This window comes from Quercus robur, chromosome 5 (assembly GCF_932294415.1).
Source record: "Quercus robur chromosome 5, dhQueRobu3.1, whole genome shotgun sequence".
Classification (NCBI taxonomy): Eukaryota; Viridiplantae; Streptophyta; class Magnoliopsida; order Fagales; family Fagaceae; genus Quercus; species Quercus robur.
In genome coordinates, this window is record NC_065538.1 from 81,648,978 (window position 1) to 81,674,386 (window position 25,409).

At 35.2% G+C, this 25,409-nt stretch overlaps 1 protein-coding gene across 6 annotated transcripts in view; it reads right to left on the bottom strand.

Annotated features, from left to right (window-relative positions):
- Window positions 1-238: 238 nt before the first annotated feature.
- The window catches only part of LOC126727355 (G-type lectin S-receptor-like serine/threonine-protein kinase At1g11330), a 44,587-nt gene continuing 19,416 nt past the window's right edge, over window positions 239-25,409 (bottom strand). Inside the window, exons 3-8 of one of the 6 annotated variants that reach the window (XM_050432963.1) lie at window positions 2,038-2,145; window positions 1,761-1,954; window positions 1,474-1,684; window positions 1,004-1,241; window positions 767-917; window positions 239-653 (exon numbers count right to left, since the gene is read on the bottom strand). In XM_050432963.1, coding sequence (XP_050288920.1) covers window positions 345-653; window positions 767-917; window positions 1,004-1,241; window positions 1,474-1,684; window positions 1,761-1,954; window positions 2,038-2,145 — 1,211 coding nt within the window. In that variant the 3' untranslated portion in view covers window positions 239-344. The remainder of the gene's footprint in view (window positions 654-766; window positions 918-1,003; window positions 1,242-1,473; window positions 1,685-1,760; window positions 1,955-2,037; window positions 2,146-25,409) is intronic. The other 5 variants (XM_050432965.1, XM_050432964.1, XM_050432967.1 and 2 more) reach the window with 5 other exon arrangements.

A 25,409-nucleotide genomic window follows, 5' to 3' on the forward strand; every position in this document is an offset into this window, starting at 1 on the left:
CAAATTCGGTAATAGAGAGATGTCCTCTATAGGTGGTTTGAAGTTGATGCTTTAGTTGTAAAATTCAAGAATGAGATTGAGACGCATTGCGTTTTTTCCAGCTATAGCCACAGTGTATATCATTTGTATAAAATGACCCTTCACTTAAATTATGCAAGAAATAAAACTCCCCTAAATTCTTTAGCTTCTCTTATCATAAAAATAATATGTATATTATTTGTATTGACGGTTTTGAATATTCGTTCAGTTTGATGAATATCGACACATGTTTTAAGATTCTTATCAAAGTGTACAAATGAACATAAATATAACCACAATATGATTATCTCAAGAACACATGCTACCTATCGACCTTCAACCACTGTGACAGTAACATTGTTAATAGAGCATTTACTTTGGCTGCTTTGAGAGGACTCTGTACACAAAGCAATCTCCCTTTCAGTAAATGCAGGCTGCTTTGGACGAGGAAGATCAGCAATCTCACTTTTAAGCATGGAAATAACAGCAGATATAGTCGGCCTCTCTTTGGCAAAATCTTGCACACACAACAATCCGACATGTATGCATCTCAAAATCTCTATTTTCAAACAAGGTTCAGATATCATTGGGTCTATTAAGGCTACAATGTTGTCTACATTCCACAATTTCCATGCCTGGAAAATAACATAAAAACAAGATTGCAATTCTTAGCTTCAATACAAAAACACACAAGAAAGAAACATTGGAGGTTTTCAAGAAACAGGGAAATGAGAGAAGGAAGACTTACAAACCCTAAAAGGCCCATGCATTGCTCATCATGATGAAAGCTTGTGTTTCTTCTTCCACTAACTATCTCTAGTAACAACACTCCAAAGCTGAACACATCTGATTTTTCTGAAAATCGCCCTTCCATTGCATATTCAGGAGACATATAGCCACTAAATTTTCACAACAAAAAATATCAAAATCTTGTCATCTCAAATAGACATCTAATTGAATTGGTGAAAAATAAAAAGGTACTTACTAAGTTCCAACAACCCTATTAGTATTGGCCTGGTCTTCATTTCCTCCAAAAATCCGAGCCAAACCAAAATCTGATATTTTTGGATTTAGCTCTTTATCCAACAAGATATTACTTGCCTTTAGATCTCTATGTATAATCCTTAATCTAGAATCCCTATGAAGGTAGAGCAGACCTCGACCAATTCCTTCAATAATGTTGAACCGTTTTCTCCAATCTAGCAATTTTTGTTTGTTTGGGTCTATTGAGTTTGAACAAAAGAGAGAAAAACTCACAAGGTGAATGAACACAAAGTTTGCAAAAGAAGTTCATATAGTGAAGTCATAAGAGAATTGGAAAAGTCTGTTCAATTGACATATCAAAACAAAGACTATTGTTTCGTTATCTCGAAATACACTAACAATATTTATATGCAGAAAATGTAAAAATGTAACGTATTTGTTTTATAATAGAGGGCATCAAAATGAACTAACCGAAGAGAAATGCATCCAGGCTTTTGTTCGGCATGTATTCATAAATCAACATCTTTTCATCTCCTTCAACACAACAACCAAGGAGTCTAACAAGATTCCGATGTTGGAGTTTAGAAATTACTATCACCTCATTCATAAATTCTTGTAACCCTTGTCCGGAGGCTTTAGAAAGTCTTTTTACTGCGATTTCTTGTCCATCGGACAATTTTCCCTATATACAAACATCAAAATGATTAATTAGCTATTCAAATTATTAGACAAGAAACCTCTAGTAGAACAACCATTACCCTATATACGGGACCAAATCCACCCTGCCCAAGCTTATTAGATAGATGGAAGTTGTTTGTTGCACTCGCCAGCTTCTCAAAATTGAATAGTGGTAGCTCTTGGACTCTGACTTGGTTCAGGTTGTCATTATGATATTTTTGACGTGCTTTCCCTTTGTTGAACAATAAGATCTCCTCTGCTTTCGTTTTCCTTGCTAATTTACATTAATAGTAGTAAGTAGTGTAGTATATAGCAACATTTCCGGGCCCACCGTGATAATTTAAGTTGGAAAATTACCTTTTTGTTTTGTCATCCACCTCCACAGAAAATAAGTGCAGACAGAAATGAAAAATATTCCTATGATCACTGTGATTGTGACAACTTTTTTCATATCTCCCGCTTTATCTGTAAATCAGGGGAAAAAAAGTGTAACAATTATTCTAACAAAACAGATGGCAAAACAGTGTTGAATTAATAGTCTTCTAACAATGATTTCCTTATCATGGAGAGCTGGGGGGTAATGGGAGTTGGTTGAAATTGAAAGACTAATCAGTCAGTCCTAGCTCTGTCTGTGGTTTCTCCGTAGTGTCCATATTATACAAGTCATATTTTGTTTTAGTTAGATTGTGTTAAATTGGATTTTGGCTCAGAATTGTTAAGAAGGAAGATTGTTAGATTTTAGTTTAGCAAATTCCATGATATTGTAATCTTAGTTGAGTCTGTAATGTTTGTCAAATGTTCAAGATTGTGTGTTCAAGATGCAGCTCAAAGAAGACAGTTATTGAAGATATCAATGGCCCTTCAATCACTGCTCAATCGACCGAACTTGAGTTTTTGACAGTCTTTTGATCACAGGTTGTTTGATCGAATGCCAGTTCTTGACGGTGTGGCTTGATCTGTTGAGCTTTGATGATATACAAAGATTAAAGACTAAAAATACTATGATTGATTATATAGTAAATTCACAATAATTTTACTTTAAATGTACAAAATCAAAAAGTCATCCAAAAAATCATCTTCCTTTTTGTTGTGAAACTTCTATTTTTGATGATGTTTATGACTAAAATGCCCATCTTGTAGTTATAGAAGAAACAAAAAGAGTAAATATAAGTACAATTACTCTATAAACAAATTGATAAATTGTTGAGCTTTTAATCTTTATTGACCATTTTAAACTATTCAAAAGGAAATGATGAACAATTTTAAAAAGGAAAAATGTGTACTTCAGATCTACTACCATCCCATCAAAATTTTAGAAACAAGAAAAAAGGGAAATACATTCACAAACATGACCCATACATGCACATATAAAATCAAGTAACTAAGTTAAAATAAAAATATAAGTGTAATTCTGTTTCAAGACCCTTAGTCTCTTATTACTTAGTTTGTCCTTAATTTCTACTAATGAAGAAATATTTTTTTTTTGTTATTACTTAGTTTGTCCTTAATTTCTACTAATGAAGAAATTTTTTTTTTTTTGTTGTTTACTAAAGATTGTTAACTGCATAAAAGACAAAAGCCCGAAAAAGAAAAGCATTTACAAAAAATATATTTTTAAAATATTATTTTATTTTAATTGGATTACTAATCCAAATCATAACTTACAGCATTCAACTTTTATTATAGATTGCACGACTCTCCTCAGCCACATACCGAGTCTGAAGATGTGGCATTGCTTTCAGAAAGCAAAATCAATGTGCTGATAGCGTGGCAAGGAAAGGTCCGACTTCAGCCACGATTTTGTAGTTTTTCATAGTCCCCTTGAGGACATATGTATTTTGCTAATTTATGACAGAGTTGGTCTGTATAATGAAAGGCATTATCCTCTTAACTTTATTTCTTCTGCTTCTTCCTCTTAGTTTATGAAATTGTTTATTACATATAGTAAAAGAATTAAGGAGACCTGTTGGGCTAGGAGGGTCATAGCCCCTTTAGGATTAAAGTGGCTCCTTCCCTGCGGTGGTGAATGATTTAAGAGTAGTGTTTATTACACACATACTAGTGTACACATAGTACACACAAATCACAATTTTCTTGTAAATTGTGACTTGTGTGTAGAATATTGTGATTTGAGTAATCACGCTGCAGGGGCGTCCTCCTCACACATCCACTAGCCCAATTTCCTCTACTCCATTCTATTGTGTTATTTGGCTCAAACCCCCGTAAACAGCTGCAAATTGGTGAATTCCGTGAATCACAGCTTCCAAATGCACCACACTTACCATAAACATGGCACTCAGTCTTCAAAGCTTTCCACCGGACCTCCCAATCGTCCTTCTCATTATCCCAATATATTAGCTCTAAATCTCCTTGCGTAGTCAGGACAAAATGTGACAAAGACAGGTTCACATAAAAGAAACTTAAAGATAATGTTCCATCTGGATCCTCTACGAGACTAAATCCATGATGATATACAGAATACATTTCTGGTATTCCAATAAAGTTCCGAGTGTTCCACGGGCCACTGCGCCAAAATGGGCTACCGTCTTTCCAAATAAATGCTTGAGGAAGACTTCGAGGCTTCATACCACATGAGAAGCTTCCGATGGATGGATCAGAAGGGCTTTTCCATGGTGTCAACTGATCTTTCTTACCTGTTCTTGAATTAGAACTAATTTTCATATTGGGCAACATTGTATTAGTAGGAAACTGGAAACTCCCCCATATGATTGACCCATTAGTGTCTTGCAAGACAAGGTTCCCAGAATCTAAAAGCTTGGCATTTGAATTGACAACAGTGTTTGTGGCTTTTGATGACCAAATTATCCGTTTTTGTCCATCTAAAACTACAAGATTTCCATCATCAGATATAGTAACAACCCCAGAAGCATCCTTCAGGGGGTTTTGTCTGTTGGCTATCCATACCCATTGGGCAGGGAAACCTGAATTTTTATTATACCATATTCCGACGTACCGATTGGTAGAATTTACAGGGCTGAAGAACCCCAATTTGAAAGTACTCCCATTGGAGATTATGTAGTCAGAGTCTTTGATGGGTTGAAAAGAAGTAATGGTGTCTGTGGCAGAGCCAGATTCTAAAGAAAAGCGACATAGCAAGATTAGAAGAACTGACATTCTTGTGTTTTGAACAAGTCCCATTGTAACTTGTTCAATGCTTCTGGTTTGTGTGGTTTTGTGGGGATGATACCCAAATCTATTCAAACCATTGTTTATAGACCAACCATGGTGGGTGGCGGGTCCTTCACGAAAACAAAGCTGGACAGACAAACAGATTTTTAAATCAAATCAAATGTACAATGATTCTGGTTTGTGATAACGATGACTTTTGACGCTAGTAGCAGTCACTGTTATTCTTTTCCCACATATATTGTACAAAAATTCTGGTTTCTGAAAATCATGATTTTGGATGAAGGGAGCATTTATTGCTTAAAATTTTATTCTTTTCCCATATCTTTCTTTTTGAAGGTTAACACTTGTTGCACACATATCTGTACACACAGCCATCATGTTTCAGTTTTAACTGACGTGTCGCACACACTCCGCATTTGCCGGTATGTAATAATCATGGTTCTTTCTTTGAAATCTCTCGCAATAGCCAAAAACTTGACTTCCTTTGCTTAAAGACCCCGCCCAACTCTCTCTCTCTCTCACACACAACAAAAAAAAAAAAAAAACCATATTGACTAAAAACGTGAAACATTTAGATCCCGTATTGACGAAAACGGGATACAGTTAGCTTTGTGAGCTGTAAAAATTTTAGGGGATAACATATTGAGTTTCGGTTGCAGAATTGCATCGGATTAAAATCTGGGATAACATATATTCTGTATCGAAGTCATAATAGTGTGTGAATGATCACTTAAAAGTTCTATATATTATCTCATCTTTATATATTATGGAAAAAGCTCACCTCCAAATAAAATTCTTCTTCGTGATTCCCCAATATTGTAAAATAGAATATGATAGGATGAGATAGAATGTAATAGACAATTAATAAAATAACTCACTCATATTTTTAATCACATGATCTATTTAATAAATTATGTAACTGTAAGGGCACAATTTAGTAATCAAGTTCTTGCTGTCACAACCTTGATCCAAAAAGCCCAACACAATGAATTCTTATAGAGTATGGGTTGAAGAACTCGGTTTAAATAAGTTTAAACGGGTTGTTGCATGGGCTAAGGGAACACACAAACAAGAACCAATGCTATTGTGTTGAAAGGTCACCCGGTAATGATAGAGCTAAAAACTTGATTAACAATCAGTGTAGTAAGACTTCTCTACAGTATTCTCTCCTTTTTTTTTGTCGTCCCCTTCTCTTGGGGGACTTTTACATATTATATAAGCTCTTTCTAATCATCAGGGCTTTACACGTGTTGATCATCCAAACCCCTACTTGAGCACCTGTCCCATCAGACACCCCTCTCAGTTCTTTGTGAGTTGCGGTAGTCAAGGTAGCACTGTTCAGAGGTATTCTCCTCATTAATGTGGTCAGGAGAGTAGTTGTAATGCATTTAATGTGGTGGTGGCAGTCTTTGCTGAGATATTTCGGGTTTCCTTCCTTTTTACGTATTTGGGAGATGGACTATAATGGCTTGGATGTACCTTTGCTCCGAATTTTGCAGTATCCGAGGAGAAATTACTCCTCGGACATGTTCTCTTTGCCCCAGTGGGCCTAAATAAGGATTGCTTGGGCCACACTGACTCCTTGAACGGGCTGCGTCCTCGGACGGGCCTAGGGCCCAGCTAGCATGTTATTTTGGGCCGGTCCCCACAGTAACTTATTTAAATAATATAGGTGGACCATTTTATAAATCACTACATAAATTAACCATGATGGTTAAAAAAATACCCAAAGAACATACATGGTTTAAAGTGAAAATCGAGTTGGTGTCTGTTATGTTTTAGGAAAAGAAAACATTCACATCCAAAAACACGTGCACATGAGTCTGAGTAATCGCAATGTAGGGTAACAAGTTTTTCAGAAGGAGAATAGTCCAGCCCTTTAGTTGGTAGACGATATATTAAATAAGGGATTAAATTCTATAAGGATGGGGAATAAAACCAATGTTTTACACCATCTAATAAGTGATTGCCACATCAGTATTTTACTTAAAATTCAATACATCCTACCACACCTAATAACATCTTAATAAATTCCCAATTTGGTTGGATTTATATATGGGTATTAGAATTGATTAAGTATGATTGTGTTTATTCTTAAATATGTGATAAGATGACGTGACATATTGGGATTGGAGGGGTAAAACATGGGTTTTACACCACGTCCTTATAGAATTTAATCTCATTAAATAAATAACACAATTGAAATATTATGTCTAAGAACTAGTTTCCATTCCAACCTGTGTATGCCTTCTTGAATTACTTGTCTTTCCTATTCTGGGGGATTGCTGGATCTGTACTCCAAACAGTCTTTCACTTTTGTTTCATTTGCTGTCTTATGTCAGTTAACGTCCCTAGTTGTTGAGCATAAAATAAGAGGAAAAAGTGGGAGACAAGCTCATCCCAAGTGACCCTGACAAAAGAGGAGAAAAAAAGAGACCCACTCCCACCCTTTAAGTCAATGTCTCTTTTTTGTGCGTGTAGCACGAGCTGAAAAAAATAAAAGAAAGAAAAAGGCTGAAGATAGGAAGCAGGAAAAAGGGCCTTTCGGCCATCTCCTTCTCTTCTTTTCTCTCTCTTTTAGCCGTAGGTCCCTCACTCTCAATCAAGAGAAAAATATCACCATATCAAAGATAGTTTTCAAGGGTTGAAAAGATTTGCTCCTTGCTTTCTCCCTTTCTTCTTTAGTCCTATTCTTCATCCACAGTTTCTTTTGCGGGTTTTGCTTTTGGGTTTTGGAAAAGGATAAAGTTTGGCTACAAATTTGGTTATAGTCTAAGAATACAACTTCCGTTAAAAAATTAATATGACTATATATTTTGAAAATCTAATTATTGAATTACATGTTTCTTATGCTTTTAACTCATAAGTCAAATTTTGTGCCAATCAAAAGTTATGTATTATATGATGGCCAAAATTGGGTTTTATTCCTTTCAGCCAAACTTTCTAGCAAAATGCTCACTGTCTGAAACTATTTAGAGATATGTCACTATTTTGAAACTCAATTTTTAGAAAATCAAGTTTCAATGTAAAACTTGATTTTTGGACAATAGAGTTATAGCGAACTAAACTTAAAAAATAAAATAAAAAATTTGTGGAACTCGAGTTCCACAAGTGTTTTTTTTTTTTTTTTTTTTTTTTTTTTTTTTTTTTAAGTTTAATTCTGCTATAACTTGATTTTCCAAAAATCGAGTTTTACATTGAAACTTGATTTTTAGAAAATCGAGTTTCAAAACAAGGGCATATCCCTAAATAGTTTCTGACATGGGGCATTTTGCTGAAAGGTTTGGTTGAAAGGGGTATTTTGCCATTTTGGCCACTATATGATCCATAAACTTAGTTTTTATGTATAATTTTATACTAAAAAAACTTGCAATTTAAACAATTGATTGATGATATAACTATTAATCTATAATTTTTTGGAAAATTTTCAAGCATGGAGGATATAAGAAGAAAATGTAATTCAATGGTAGTTTGTCAAAATTCACATCTGATAAAAAAAAAATACTGAATGAAGTTGTAGTCTTAGACTACAACCAAGTTTGTAGCCAAACTTTGTCCTTTGGGGAATCATTTTATGATTAAGGAAATGCTTTTTTTAAGGTTGTTCTTGAGCCTTCCTCTTTGGGTGTAAGTCCATTGAGAAGGTTATTGCTATAGTCTAATCCTAAGGGGTTTATTCTGCCAAGAGAACCAATCACACAAAGTTTTACTCCAAGTGGCACAAATAAACTTTTAAAGACAACACTTTCACATGATTCTATAGCTCCTACTAAACTTACTCTTTTGATTTATTGTCAATATTTTTTTAGGGTTTTTATATTTCTAAATCAAAACTTATTTATATAGCTATATTTTCCAACAAAAAATACCCTAAGAACACACACAATTTAAAGTGAAAATCAAGTTGGCATTTCTTATAGGGTTTTAAGAAAGGAAAGCATTAACATCCAAAAACACAAAAGTTTGAGTAATCACAAGTTTTTCTAATTTCGCAGAAGTTACAAGAAAGCAAACAGGTTGCTTTCTAAATAGAAAATAAACTAAATACATTAGCTTCTGAATGAAAACCATGAATCCATGAAAGGTTCTTTGAATCTACAAGGTGATATAGGGTTCATCCATCAAAGAGAAATAATAGATGAAGTCTGAAATTTTATTAATCTGAAAAACTAAATTGCCTTGGAGGCCACTATGCATTTAAATAGTAGAAAAGAAAATCTAGGGCGGCAAGGAAAACACCTAGAAAACTTTAATTTGCATTAATCACGTAATTAGGTGGCAAAATAGTAGTTTTTACCAAAAATTGCAAAATTGAGATAATTGCGGAAATTGAAACTATTGTCTCTAAGAGACGTCCTAAAATAGAGATGACCTTATCCTGACTTTTAAATTAAAAGTTATCAAGGAAAACCTATATTACTTAAAATAGCAAAATAATTGTTTTCGGGACCTTAATGGAAGAATTCACCTAAATTAGAATGTTGTTTCCCTTCAACCCTCCAAATTTAAGCAATTCCGACATCATCACTTTGATGACTTCTACTAATACCTCCCCTTGATATTGCACCACGATTTTCGGTGCCTTCGCTATTCCAAAAACTCTGCTCTAGAAAGGTTTTTAATGTTTGTTCTTGAAAGCTCGAATATGTGTGAAAACACAAGAGCTGTTTAGACCACCAAATTAAAAATTACGGCTCGGTTGATTTTACTCTAACTTAAACTAAGTGCGGAATAGAGTAAATGCGAGCGAACAAACAATAAAACTACTTTAAGCCATATTCATCAAATATCAACTATAAAATGAAAGCTAAAAGAGTAGGGAAGAAGGATGCAAACACAAGATAACTCCGAGACGTGTTATCAAAGAGGAAACTGAAAAATTCGCCAAAAAACCTCTCCACCACCCTCCAAGTGGTAAATCAATCTACTAGAGAATAAGTTGGAGTACGCAAATAACAAAATGTTAGGTTCTAAGACTTTAGGAACTAATGTATTAGAACTTCAATTTGTATTTTCTTGGCAAACCATGATCAAAACATAAGGTCTAGGTTTAGGCTTGCTCAAAGTATGTTTATTTGTAAAATTGGAATTGAGTGATTGTAGAATTTATTGGACTAAATCTGCAAGGCTCGGTCGATCGAACCACGTGCAAATTTATTTTTCTATAGAGTTCCAATTCAACCTAAACTCTACTTAAACGCATTGGGTTTCAAGTAAAACACTCCTATATATAAAGGAAACCCTAAAATGTTTTCATAAGTTTTTTAGAGAGAGATTAGAGTGCATCTTGTGCCTTTTTTGTACATCTAGGGTTTTGTACCCAAAAGCTCTCTAAAGGTTGCTCTTTATGTTGTGTGTGAATCTTCTGTGAGATCTAGGGTGTTTGCCTTCACATACACTTAGGGTTTCCAATCTCAAGATTAATGTCAAGAGTTTGGTGATCAATTCAGTTGATGATTCAAGAGCTTAAAGATACACAAGCGGGAGTGCTTGTACTTGCTGGGAATCCAAGAAAGAAGTAGTCTGTGGACTCGGAGCTATCATGTGATCGTGGTAGTAAGTTTCCTACTCGAGGTAGTAATAGGATGTTAATAGTCTAAGTCACTATTGTGTAAACTTCAATTCTTTCATAGTGGATTCGTTTTACCTTAAGGATAGCTAGATTAAATCCTCCCCAGGTTTTTTACCGGTTTGGTTTTCCTGGGTTATCATATTGTTGTGTTCTTTATTTTTTGCACTTTACAATAATATGATATTTGTGTGTTAATCTAGATTTGATAATTTGATTAAGTAATCACTTGACTAGTTAACTAGGTTAATCTGGTTGTGTTTTAAGAGGTCTAAAAACAAACACAAACGACCCTCCCAACCTAGTCTACCCCATGTACTTGAGCTCTCCAAACTCTTGCTACTAACTGAATTGACGAAGCCTTGTCTTCTCTAACTCTCCGGATCACGCAATTTAGCCCGATTGCATCCACCAAACAAATGGCTTCATCCAATGCTTCCCAGCAGCACCAAAACCTTACTTTACATTCAAAATGGTTGTAGTAAGTGTTTGGGCTATCAACCTCTCAAGGATATGGATATGGATATGGAAAGGTAGGAGTTAAGAAAAGCCACAAGGGATTGTGTAGAGGATTGTAGATATAACAATCTCTAACTCTCAAGGGTTTTATCTAGGATTTTCTCTCATAAAAGTAGTCCTTACAATATGTAGGTAATAAGGGTATATATAGTGTGGGTGAAGACATGGTGTAGCAGATATGCCAAAATAGCAAAACAGAATGTTTCGCAGGTATGTTGCAGGAAGGCCTTACCCGCAAAATACTCATGAAAACCAGCTGTCATAACTCTTCGCATTACAGTCATGTGCTCTGCACGTGGCTCACTTTGAGGGAAGGCTTCTTGCGAAACTTCTCACGAAATCCACTTTGTCTTCAATAATTTCTTGAGTCTTCACACTCTCTCTCACACACAACCCTTACAATAAAATCTCACATAAAATACAGGGTACATATGATTGAACAAAATTACAAACAAATTTGGTACAGAATTAAAGCCAACACAGAATAGTTGTAAATCATAATTTTACAGTTCTACATCATTTTCACAAGGGGAAACATAGTCCAACCCTCCTTTAGTTGGTAAATGATATATTAGATAAATAGCACTATTGTAGTATTATACCCAAAATCTAGTTTCCATTCCAACCTGTGCTAGAAGAGTAAGGCTAGTATCAACAACGTGTCTATGTTTTCTTTCGGAAAAACCACCTTGTTTTGGTGTGTGAAGGCATGACATGCGATGAAAAATTGAAAGGAAATTTTAAAAGGCGATGTCAATATACTCTCCACCTTAATTGAGTTGAAATTTTTTATTTTTGTTGAATTTTTTTTTTTTTGATGAAAAATGTTTTTAGCGAGGGACTTGAAAATTTTGAAATAATGGAATAATTCACTCTTAAAAGGATATATCTACGAATATCTAGAGTAATCATCAACAAATCTATAACTAAAATATTTAACAGCTAAAGTGTAAAATTTATGTTTGTTGACATCCCATTTTGCAACCGGTATTTAACTTCACATGGAGGGTAAAAGGGTAATTTCACCTTGGAAATATGCATCTTGATTCTAGTCATTAGATCCTTAATCTCATTTCACCAAAATGATCTTAATGTTGTAATGATCAAATCGACTTGTCATAAGCCCTAATCAGACCATTAGATTGAAAGTTATCACCAAGCCAAGTTTTAATGGCCGAGATGTACTATCACAAATTGAGCCTAGCTATATGTGATTATGAACAATTGATTTCAATTGGTTATAATTATAATCAATTTGAGATTAATGATGTGTCATAATTTGATTGGTTAGGACTACATTTTATGGTAAGGTTGCACATAATTAATTAGATAGTCAAACATTAATTATTCAACGAGTGATTTGTGCAATTAACAATTTCATTGATATCTCTCAGAATATTTTGAATCTGTGAATGTGGTTAATTTTTCCAAAAACTAGATATCCGAGGTTTCAATTTAAGCACAAGAATGAGACAATTCCGATCAGAATTGAGTAAAATATGATTTTTTGAATTGGACTCTACAAGCTGTTATAGTAGCTACGGGAAACTAAATTTTGCTTGCTTCTCACTCCCACCAATCTCTATATTTCATGCACCCGATTTCCCCAAAAGCTAAAATAAGGTCTAGGTTCATGATTCTTTGTCAATCCCCATTAAATGACCTTCCATTCATACTTTCTCCATCACTACCATATAAACCCCCCTCTCCTCCATTCCAACATGAAAAACCCCCCTCTCTTCTCCTCTCTTAAGTTCTTGTGAAGTAGAGTAGTCTTGTCATATCTTGGTCTTCCTAAAACTCAAGGTATTGAGTGAGACTCACTCTCCCTCTCCTAGCTCTTCTTTTCCTCCACCCTTAAAACCTCCACCAAGAGTCTCCTCATCCACCGTATGGGTCTTGCATGAAGGTATAATCCCTTTCCCTAACTTGTTTTTTATGTTGTCATGATGAGAATTTAAGATTAAAGCATGACAGTAATTATTTAAATTTCCTTGAATATGTTTGAATGTTCTTATGTGTTTTTATGTGTTCTTCACATGTTCTTAGTTTTTCAACACATGTTCATGCATAACACTAGCTTTGATCTTAAGTCCACATCAAAAATATGAAAAAGATATTTGTTTCATAATTCTTTCAAATTCTTGAATCTAGGATATCATCATCCATACACATTCACTAGAATTTATTTTTCAATCCAAATGCAATGCTTAATAAATTGAATTAGGGTTTATCACATGCACACACATTAAATTCAACATGCAAATTGATTGATAACATATTGGATGATGTGATATGAATGTTGGCTACCAGAGTCTAGAAGACCGGTTTCACCAGGTAAGGTGGGTGTCTAACACCTTCCCACCTTGTAACATAGCTTTTGAGTTTAGATCAAGGGTTGATAGATCAATATTTATTCTTGTAATTTTTAATTTCTAGATTGTAACTAGGAAATAAAGCCATGTACTTTATCTTAGATTGTATTTAGGACCAAAGCCATGTAATTTTCCTATAATCAATGTAAATTCAATTTCAAATTAATAAAATGAGGAATTTTTCAATTTTGATTTTCTTATTTATTCCAATAATTAAATAAGTGGCGACTCCATTGTAAAACCCTTAATCAGTCGAACCTCCATTTTGATAGGCAATAACACGACTCTACCCATTTACGTAGGTTTGGCCCAACATCCCAAAAAATGGGGCCGGGGGTGCGGTCTCTCACAATGTTACCAATCTCCTATTGAGTCACATTAGTATGCATTTTGATCTATTAGGTCCACTTTAGCCCATTCAATTCATTTCAGTCCATCTGGTCCATTTTGGTCCATTATATCCACTCTAATGATGCTTTAAAAGGAGAGGTTTGCGTAGAAAGAGGAGTTGCTTTATTGACAATTTTGTCACATTCTCAGTGTAATGTTGGTAAGTTCTTAATAAAATTACACGTTTCTTATATGTTATTAAAGTTATATATATATATATATATATATATATATATATATATATTCTCTAATAGGTGATAGATTTACTTATATCTGCTTTCCCTTTAGATTATTTAAGACATATAGAGGATGAATCATTTGTGAGGAGCACTAGAAAAAAATTTCATCCACATACATTAGATTATACCTTATATTATAATTAAATGTAAATGCATTATGTTTCCTTGAAAATAAAAACCTTATAAAATTTAAAACATTTTCAAATAACAACTGTGGATAACTTAATTTAGAAAATTTAATATATTGTAAAATGATAAGTAGTTAGAAAATAATCACATTATTTGAAAAATGATATGGGACTAACACTTATAAGTCTTATTTATCATTTTCATTTAACAAAAACAAATTGTCAACTTTTTCTGCATTACACATGTCTACAACTAGTAAAAGATAATACTTGCAACCTTATAAGGGCACATGGCGAAGTCCATACATCGGAAGAAAATGCATCTTAGATGAAGACAATTAAAGTAGCAACTTCATGACCCTTTCCTAAAGGACATGTATTTCAAAAAGGCATGGTCTTTTGCATTCCTTGTTCATTGATAGACTTATTTGAATTAATACAACTAACTCAAAGTTGATATAAAAAAAGGTTACATTAATGCCAAATGGATGGTGTAAGTTTGAGCGATAATCCACACGAAAGCAAAAACATAAAAAATAAAAATTGCAAACTGCGCCAATATGGGCTACCATTTTTCGAAATGAATGCTTAAGGAAGACTAAGAGTAAGAGGGTTGAATGCTAGTAGATAAGCTTCCAACGGATGGATCCAAAGGGCTTGTCCACGATGTCAACAGGACTTTTGAAAGCTCGTATTTGTGTTAAGACACAAGAGCTTGTTTAGACCTCCAAATAAAAATTATGGCTAGATTGCATTTACTCTAACTTAGACTAAGTACAGAACAAGAGTAAATAAGTGCAATGAATCAATAACACTACCCTAAGCCATATTCACCCATCATCAACAATAAAATGAAAGCTTAAAGAATAGGGAAGAGAGATGCAAACACAAGATAACACTGAGACGTGTTATTGAAGAGGAACCGAAGAACTTGGTGAAAAACCTCTCCATGACCCTCCAAGTCGAAATTGATCCACTAGAGAATAAAGTTGGAGTACACGAATAACAAAAGACCCTTTAAACCTAGTCTACCCCATGTACTTGAGCCCTCCAAGCTCCTACTACCAATTAACTTCTCGGAGTCTTGTTTTCTCTAACTTTCCAAATCCCGCAATTCAGCCCGATTGCTTCTGCTAGGCCTTGTCAATGGGCCGGGCCGGGCTGACCCGGCCCATTTTTACTTGGCCCATGGGTCTAATGGGCTAGGCTTAATGGGCTGTTGACTAGTCAATGGGCTGGGTCGGGTCGAGCTGGATGGAAAAACCTAACCCATGGCCCTACCCATGGGCAATGCCCACTTGGGCTTTAGCGGGCTGGGCTAGTGAGATGGGTTTAATGGGCTACCCATGGGCATTTTTAACAGGTCTTCAATGAGGTTATAAAAATTTAACCAAAATAATTATAATTATATATTATTACAAACTATCAAATTGAACAATTAAATCTACTAAAAAGATTCTATTAAAAAAAATACTAAGACATACTTCTTAAAAAGGTACTAAAATAGGATTAATTAACTTGTATTGATAAGAATAAATAAGTACATTGAAATTTTCATGAATATATTAGATTGAAAATAGTTGCATCACTACAAAATGTGTACATCCCAACTAGGTTGAACAATATTTGATTCTTCAAATATTTAAATATTTGAAGAATCAAATATCAATTCTTAAAGGAAATATTTGAGGAATAAAATATCAATTCTTTAAGGAAATATATGAAGAATCAAATATCAACTCATTAAGGAAAGAATTTCTTCCAACCAACGGTAAGCCTTTTTTTTTTTTAAAGAAATTTCTGCTATGATTGTAACTTGTAAGGAAAGAATTGGAATTTATCAAAGGAAAAAATGACTTTCTTTCCAAAGGCACAGAGGTAGGGCAATAGTCATCTTAGTAACTTTGTTTTAAAAATCAAAGCTACTAGACTAATACCAAAATATATATATTTATTATGCATATTGTATCACAATCATTCCAAGTATTTAGTGGTTAGGTGTGTGGTCTTAAAGTTTTTATAATGTCTAAAGTTCAATCCCTCACCCACCCAACCCCCAAATTATTTTGTTATAAATTTTGGACAACGGGTCGGACTAAGGGGCTGGGCTAACGGGCTAGGCTAACGGGCCGGCCCACTGGGCGCCCATGGGTAAAGAAACCAACCCATAGTCTGTCCCATTGGGCTACTGGGCTGCCCACGGGCTTCAATATTACCGGGTCGGGCCGCCCATTAGCCTGGTGGGCTAGCGGGCTACTGGGCCAGTCCATGGGTCATGGGCTATTTGATGACCCTTAGCTTCTGCCAATGAATGGGTCCTTCCAATACTTCCCAACAGCACCAAAATCTTACTTTACACTCAGAATAGGTGTTTCTGAGTATGATAAGTGTTTGGACTAGCAACCTCTCAAAGATCTAGAGATGGAGAGGTAGGAGTTAAAGAAAACCACACGGAAATATGTAGATGATTGTGGGTATAATAATCTCTAACTCTCAAGTGTATTTTCTAGAGTTTTCTCTTAGAAAAGCACTCCTTACAATTTGTTGGTAATGAGTGATAGGCCAATAATGTATTGACTCCTTGTGATAAATTAACCAATTAATTTAGCCAAGTGAATTAATTAAGTTAATTAACATGCAAAGCGTGTGGTAGCACAAACAAATCACCAATTAACTAAAATGTAGTGGAAATTAAATTGACACGGTGATTTGTTTATGAATGGGGAAAACCTACACGGCAAAAACCCCACCCGGTGATTTTAAGGTCACCACTCTCGAGAATCCACTATTATAAAAATAAGTGGTTACAAGTAAAGGAGTCTTAGTACCTTGTGTCGGACCGTGTGCTTTACCAATCCATCCAACGACCAATTGGTGAAGGATGAGGGGGCATAAATCTTTTATAACATTCGATTGCAAACCAAGCCCATTGGTATTAGAGTGAATTGTGAAATCCCTCGCACCTTATACCAACCTACAGTTGAACCCTTACCCCAATACCCAATTGGATTTGTTCTGTAGTGACAATCTCTCCTTTCAATGCACGGCTCTCAGTACGTGACTAACCAATAGATGCGCAGATCCCAGTATGCAACTTAATCACTAACTTGAGAAAGATGTTGGTTACAAATTTCTTCAGTTCATCACACGATAAAGATCAATAAGCTCCTTGGTCACAAAACCCTATAGTGTACAAACACAGTAGCTTCTTCAAGAAGAAGATGAACTAGGGTAAATTCTATCTCCGATCACAATTTGCATGAACAAAACTTTACTTCACACTTGCGCAACTTGTGTAACCTTTGACGGCCGTCAAAATAATCCTTATATATGTTTAGGGTTGTGAGAAAAGAAAGCCTAAACACATATTCACGGATTTGATGAAAAACAACTCTGAAAAACTGAGTTTTATAAACCTCGATAGATAGCCATCTATCGAGATAGCTGTCGAGCCACGGGCTGAAACAACTTTTAAACCTCGATAGATGCTAGCGGTCGAGTTTTAAAATCTAGCACTTTTCACTTGATTCTTGGATAGACTTGCATGGTTTTAACACTTGAACTTGAAACCTTGTTCTTTGAAATATTAAACACTTCCTACATCTACCCAATTACAAATAAAGTGCGTTTTGTCAAAGGATTAGCCAATTACATAAAATATTTGACATATGTTCCTATCATTGAATCACATATGTCCTAACAATGAGGGTATATATAGTGTGGGTAAAGACTTGGTAAAGCAAACACAACTTTTTGTCAAACAGAAACTTTTACGAGTCCTTCGTGGGTTGGCCCTTCTCACGAGACAGTTGCGAAAATGATAGCCTGGTACGACTCTTCGTCTTCCAGTCATGTGCTAGACACGTGGCCTTTTCGCAGTTTGCTTCTCACGAGCTACTCGTGAGCTAGTTGCGAAATCTACTAATTCAGCTCTTGAAGCTTGATTCTTCATTGATCTCTCACACTCATCCCTTACAAATAAACCCACATACATATAGGGAAAATGATTGAAGAAATTACAATCAAATTTGGCACGAAATTAAAACCAACACAATATAGTTGGAAATCACAACTTTACAACTTTCTTACTTGTGTTTACCTTAGTACTAATTTTCATTGTTGGCAAGAATGTATTAGAAGATGTTGAAAACAAAATCTCCAATATAATGTCCCTGCAGTGTCCATCTAGTACTACAAGATTATCATCTTCATATACAGTAAGAAGCCCAGAAGAATCCTTGAAGGGTTTTCGTCTTTAGCTATCCATACAAATGTGGATATTGAAATGTTATTAAACCATATTCCAAGGTAGTGATTGGTAGAATTTAATAGGCTAAAGAATCCAAGTTTGAAATCACTCCCATTGGAGATTATTTAGTCAGATTCTTTGATGGATTGTAAAGACATAGTGGTGTCTATGGCAAAGCCAAAATCTAAGCAAAAGCAACATAGCAAGACTAGAAGAACTAGTACTTTGGTATTTCAAACAAGTCGCATCCATGGTCAGTGAGGGTGTCCCGTAACCGGAGGATAAGGGGCACGTTAAAGGTTTGACTCCAAGATAGCAACAAAGCTGTGTTTAGACAATGATTCTGGTTTGTGAGAATGATGATTTTGGATGCCAAGAGTAGTCATTGCTTCTTTCACATAATTTGGACAGCACCCATTTTGACTACAACGTGAAGGGGATTCTAGCCTTTTACCCCTATTTTTAAAAATATTTGGCAATATGTCTCTGTTTTGAAAATATATAGGTTCGTGCCCCTGTTTCGAAACTCAATTTTACTAAAATCGAGTTTCAATGAAAAACTCGATTGGTTTAAAATTGAGTTATGCCCGATCAAACTTAATAAAAAAAAAAAAATTGTATGGAACTCGAGTTCATGGAGCTCGAGTTCCATTTAAAATGCTACTATAGGGCTTTAAAATGCCACTATAGGGCTCCTTGAACCTAGTATGGGGCTTATAAAAAAAAATTGCATGAAAAACGCCACTATAGGGCTTTAAAACACCACTATAGGTCTTTAAAACACCGCTATAGGGCTCTTTGAACCTGGTGTAGCATTTAATATTGCTATGCTCTCATTGAGCCATATCAGCAACCATGTCATTACCCTTTTTTTTCCTAAAATTCTTCCATAATTTAAAAATATTTTTTTTCTAAACTTTTCCCATAATTTTAAAATACTATTAAAAAAGGTGATTTCCAACCCTATCTACATCATAAAGCCCAATCTTACGGTAATGATGTTAATGTTGTCCATCATAAAGCCCAAACCCAAGCCAAATAGTATTTAATGCTAACCTCTCTGTGTCTCCCCTCCTTCTCCTTTTGCTCTTCCTATCTTTCACGCTTTCAAAACTTCAGAATTTCACCTTTCTAACTCCAAACTCCCTCTCTTCCCTCCTTGGTCTCTTTCGCTCCTCATTTAACAGAATCACTTCTCCGTACTTGTTCAATTGCCACTACGCTAAAAAAATCAAAATTCTTATTAGGTATGCATTATCTCTTCCTTTTGTAATTAACATTTTGCTATTCTTTCAAGTAATTGAGCATTAATTCAGCCCTTCTTCAAATCTGTGTCTCTTGATTAGTGGTGATTCTTCCTATTCCCAATCAAGAGGTTTATCATACGTTCAATTGTTGCCTATTGGAAATAGAACACCCACTGCTTTTTTTTTTTTTTTTTTTTCCTATATATATCTGCAATTTCTCTTCCTCCATAGATAAAGAGCCTATTAGCCTAACCTATGCCAATGTAGAATCCAATCCTTCCCACCAAGAAGCCCCCACGAAATTATCAGATTTGAAGCCATGGATATTTGTCATGGGGTTCTTAGCAAACAAATAGACCAAAAACAAAACAAAAATAAAATCTTTTACAATCAAAGACCTTCAACCTCCAAACCAAATCAAAAACCTCCCGAGTTTGATAACTATGGACGATTCTCACAAGTTCAGATCACAGATATATATATATATATATATATATATATATATATTTTTTGGGTACTTGCAACCATTGTTGAAGCTTCAACCACCATGAGATGCTGTCAAACCATGAGATTGCATTGCTATTTCTTCTATTCTTCTTCTATGTCTCTCTCACTCTCGCTATGTTTTCGCCAATTTTGTAAGTCTTTGCTTAACTGTCACAATGAAGGTTTGGCTGTTGCAGACGGACTGGTTGTGCTTGACCTACTAAATGCTTAGGCAAGCTTAGTTGTAAACCACTTTATAGTGTACCAAATGTTTGCAAGCCATCAACCACTTTTTTCTTTTCTAAATTGCCTTGGGCTTGTGTTTGTACTTGATCAATTTTTTAATGGGCAGACAAACCAATGTCCGACCCTCTTCTAGTTTTTGTAATTTTTTTTTTTTTTTAATTTCATAAATGATAAATGGGGTTGGACATAATAAAAAGAAGGGAAATTTTAATGGATGCCCTAGAAACAATGATTAATAATCCATTTAAAGAAAGTTTTTATGAGAAAAGAAAAAAATAGCAATTAATGTTTTGACAGCTTTTTACATTCCCATAAAAGTGGTGTCAAAACATTCCTTAAATGAATTATTGACCATTACCCTAAGGGCACCCATTAGCATGAGCCTAAAATGAATATTGGGTAATCAAATGGGCTAGACATGATTTTTTTTTTTTTTTTTTAAAAGATGATGTAGATAAAGACTTGAATAAAAATAGTTGCATATTAAACTCTAACAAAAAGTTTAAATATATTAATTTCATATATATATATATATATATATATATATATATATTAATTGTTTGAAATATAGACATTTATATTTATTTGAACTATTTTAGTCAATTTTTATATTTTTACTAATTTAATATATTTATTTATTTTTAAAATAATTATTAAATTAATTATGACGCCATCACGGTTTGACTTCAATTCAACCTCAGTCCACTCTAAAAAACCTTGAACCTCTCCCTTTTACTTTTCTTTTTTAACAATTCGGGTTTCAAAACCATCATTTGTATAACAAATCGGAGAGAAAATTATGGAGAGAAATCATAACTTTTCTTTTCTTTGTTTCTCATGAAAAAAGTATATGGGAAAATGGTTTTTTTCCCCCAAATTCTGTACACTATGGTTGGTCATGATTATTGAGAGTTGGAGTTGTTTGGTTGTTGACGATAAATGGGTCATGAATGTTTTTAGGGTTTGAGAAGATAGTTGTCAATTGGAGATTGTGTGTGTGTGTGTGTGTGTGTTTTATTTATTTCACTCTTTGTATTGGAACAGTTGTTACATTGTAGATATTGCATATATTCACCAATTGTAAGAGATAAAGTCCCAAAATTTGCAGATTTAATTTTTAACTTGTCCCTAAGAAAAATTATGTATTTCTTTTAATAATTAAACTATTGTTGATACCATATTTTGTCCAACCTCGATTTGCGTACAAGACCCTGGAAAATCCAAAAATATTATTTTCTCTCCATGAGACTGCGAGAACATCCTGAATGACATGGCGCAACCCATTCGGACACCGGTGCACCCAAAGTGCCTTTTTTAGCAAAATGACCAAAATGCCCTTGGTCAACCCTAGGTTGGCCGAAAGTCAAATAAGGAATCCACTTGAAATATCACTTTTCATAGCTTTACATCAAACCCAAGCTTCTCGGAGATTTTTGGCAACTTTGACGAATTTTGACCCAAAGTTGACTCCCAATGGACCCCGGAAACCCTAATTTTAATCTGGTCATTAAAACAGGTTTAGAACAATGCCATTGTGAAGATAATCAAATTCTCTTTCCAACGACTATTCATGGGTTGAAATTGGAGTTAAAACGGTTGAGATATTGAAAAAATCGTGAAAAGCGCGTTAGCACGCTTCCTAAGATCATAACTTTTGATCCAATTGTTTGAATTTTAATTTCTTTAGTTTTCTGAAAACTAGACATCCAGAGCTTTCTAGGGACATCAAGATTGTGTCAATCTATGTCCGGGAAGACCTCTAAATGCATGTTCAAGGGAAAAACTGAAAAAGTGCAGGAGGACCCGGCACACCTTGCAGGTGCGCTGGCCCCGAAAAGTGTGCCAGGACCTATAAAAGGCTCTTGGCAGCTCAAAATCGAAAAATTATGCTTTTGGGAGCTGTTTGGGGGTTGTTTGAGCGTTTTTTGGGCATTTTTCCTCTCTTCCCAACACATTTCTCCACCAAAAGTACAAAAAATAAAAAAATAAAAATACATCAAAGCCTCTTAATTCTCCTTTCTTCACCAAAAATACAAGGTATTATTCTTATATCCAATCTTGTTTTCCTTGGTTCTATACGTTGGATTTGGGGTTTAGGGGTGTGGATGTAGCTTTTTAGCTACTTTCCACACCCCTAACCTTCTAAATCTTTTCCTAGTATTTATCTTGCTCTTTTTGCCTTAATAACATAATTTGTTGATCTCCTTAGCATGTTTCTTGCTTAATCTTGCTCCTAGCATGTTCTTAGTTTAGATCCATGTTCTTCCATGCTTGATTATGTGTTATTTGTCTTGATCTACATGCTTTATGCTTTATGCCATGCTTTCTATGCTTAGATCTTTTCTTTCCTATGTTTTTGATGTTTAGATCCACATACTTCCATGTCTCATACCATGTGTTTGTGCCTAGATCTATCCTTCCCATGTGTTGTTTGGCTAGATCCACATGATTCTATGCTTGTTTACATGTCTATTTGTCTTTCCTACGTGCTTTATGCTCTATGCCATGTTTTCCTATACTTTGTTATGTTTTTTGCTCTATGTCGACGTTAGGGTTACTTGCTCACGTGCTTGTATGATGTTGTTGGCTATGCCTTACTTGGATCTATGTGTTTATGTGCATATTTCCATGCTATATGGTTTGATCTTTGTCTTCACATGCTTATATGCTTGGATTCATGTTCTTCCATGTTTATGTGATAGGCTTGTACATATTGATGTGTATGTTTCTATGCCTATGTCTAGATCTATGTTTTCACATGCCTATGTGCTTGGATTTATGTTCCCTACAAGCTTTATACTATCTTCTATGTGCTTGTGTGCTCCATGCAATGTTTGTGTGCCTAGACCTAGGCTATGTTTGTCATGCCATGTGCTATTGTAGGCTTTTTGTAGCTTTTGTCTATCTTTCTTATGTTTTGGCCATTCGGTAGGATTTAGATCTTGACCCCTTCATGGTCTTGATCATCATCTGTACTCCTTGGCCCATATCAAAGGGTTTGATCATCCCTATTTGCATGTCTATGCTTGCTTGCTTCTCTTTATGCTTGTGTTAGCCTCTCTAGTTCTAAGTTTTGCCACGCTTGATGCCCTTAGTGGGTTTGTGGTTGTGTGGTTACATCCGACACCCATGAGGCTTTGTTCGGATGTAACCACTTAGGATGCATCTTCATGATGCCAGTTGCTTTATGCATACCTTTTCCCTTTTTCGCTCCGTGCGATAATTATGCTTGCCATGCTTTTTTGCCACCCGTTGGCTTTCTATGCATCTTTACACGCTTGCTTACACGTCCATGCATGAGTCTTGCTTGCTAGTGTGTTGTCCATGCTTCAACACAATGAAGTTATGGACATTTGATCCAAACCTACATTTATCCCTCGCGAACACCACCTGTTGTTTGCTTTCTTGCTTGTTTGCTTGCTTTCTTGTTTCTTTGCTTGCTTCGCTTGTATGCTTGTCTGCTTTATACCCATTGCACATTATTTACACATCTCTATCTTTCCATTGCTTGTCTACTGGTTTCTTGTCTTTGCCTTTACATGTATAAACATGGAGCGAGGATGCATGGAGCTAAGGCACGGTCTCCTAGGTGCAAGCAAAAAGCACGAGCATGTGGATATAAGCCAAGCGGCTGTGTTCAATAGGTTTAGGGGTCTAGCCTCTCCCATTTGGTTATGTACTCTTTTAAACCCCCTTCCTTTCTCTCTTAGATGGGTTGTGTTAGGTATATCATGCCATGTACCATTCATCCTCATCTCTAGAGTATGGCGACCCCCGTTTACTTTCCTACACCTATATTTTGGGTCATGCTCTAGGGATGTAGGCATTTACTTTCCTGCTCTATGTGCTTGTATTGTGCATGATGTATGTATATATATACCTGCTCGCCCCTTTCGGTGTGATTGTCACAATCCATGTCACCTAAGGCAAAGTGATGCCAAATTTCCCGCAAAAGTAAGGTGACTTGTCACCGGATTTTCCCTGTGGATATCTAGTATTTTACCTGAATGCCTTAGGAAAGCATAGTTTGGAACCACACCCATTCAAAAGCCAAACCTCAAAGCCCCCATGCATGTAAAGCCTTGAAAAGCCAATGCCAAAATCATGTTTTTTACTGCCAATCTTTGAAAATTAAGGTTTTATCAAAACAAAGGACCGTCCTTGGACAGGCGTTGTTGGGTGCCTAACACCTTCCCCACACGTAACCAAACTTCCAGACTCAAGAATCAAGAATTTTTTTCATCCACATTAGATTAGGAAAAATGCCTTTTTTCTTAGCTTAGGATTGGTAATAAATCAACTAGAAATAAGTGACCAATCACACCTTAGAAAAACTCAATGACTGGTGGCAACTTCACTTACATTTAGTAATCACTTAAAATTTGGCCAAGATTCCTGTCATACGTCCAAAGGTAGACCTACCTTCCTCCACCGAGAGAGAGAGCACCCGAAGCTCAGCACAATCATTGAGAGGGGCCTCCAATGGGCCCCGCGTGCGCAGAAGCGTCACCACGGCTAGTGGTCGAACGAAGGCCCTGATGGTTCTCCATTCTTGGCTGGGCGTTGACAAGTACTATACAGTGAACAAATAGAGGGATTATGATATTGCATATATTTAAATTATAGGTGGACAATTTTATCTAAACAAAAAAACATGTCTCATTTATAGCTTTGTGCACAAAAAGTGTAATGTATTCAAAAAGTATAGCAAATATGCTCTTGCAATCCTGCTTTGTTTTTGAGTAGCTATTTGTTTATTTTATTTTGGCCATACAAGGAATGCACATTGCATTGAAGTGTGCATTGCCATTTGTTGTTGGACTAATACATTTTTCGTATAAGGTTCTGTAGTTCTATTTTAAAGATCAATGAGCACTAGCCTTTTTAGATATTGAATATAGACTTCCAAAGATATTCATGCTATTTTTCTACTTGAAATTTCCAATGTTGTATGAAATTGGTAATTCTCTTTAAGGAGGTGAATGAATAGCTAGCCAAGGAAAGACAAAATGTGGCCTTGAGCAAGAGAATATTGTTGAACCATTCAAAAGGAATTGATAAGGATAAATATCTAATACTCACAAATAAGGATAAATATGATACTAATAAATGCATTTATTTCATTCTATAT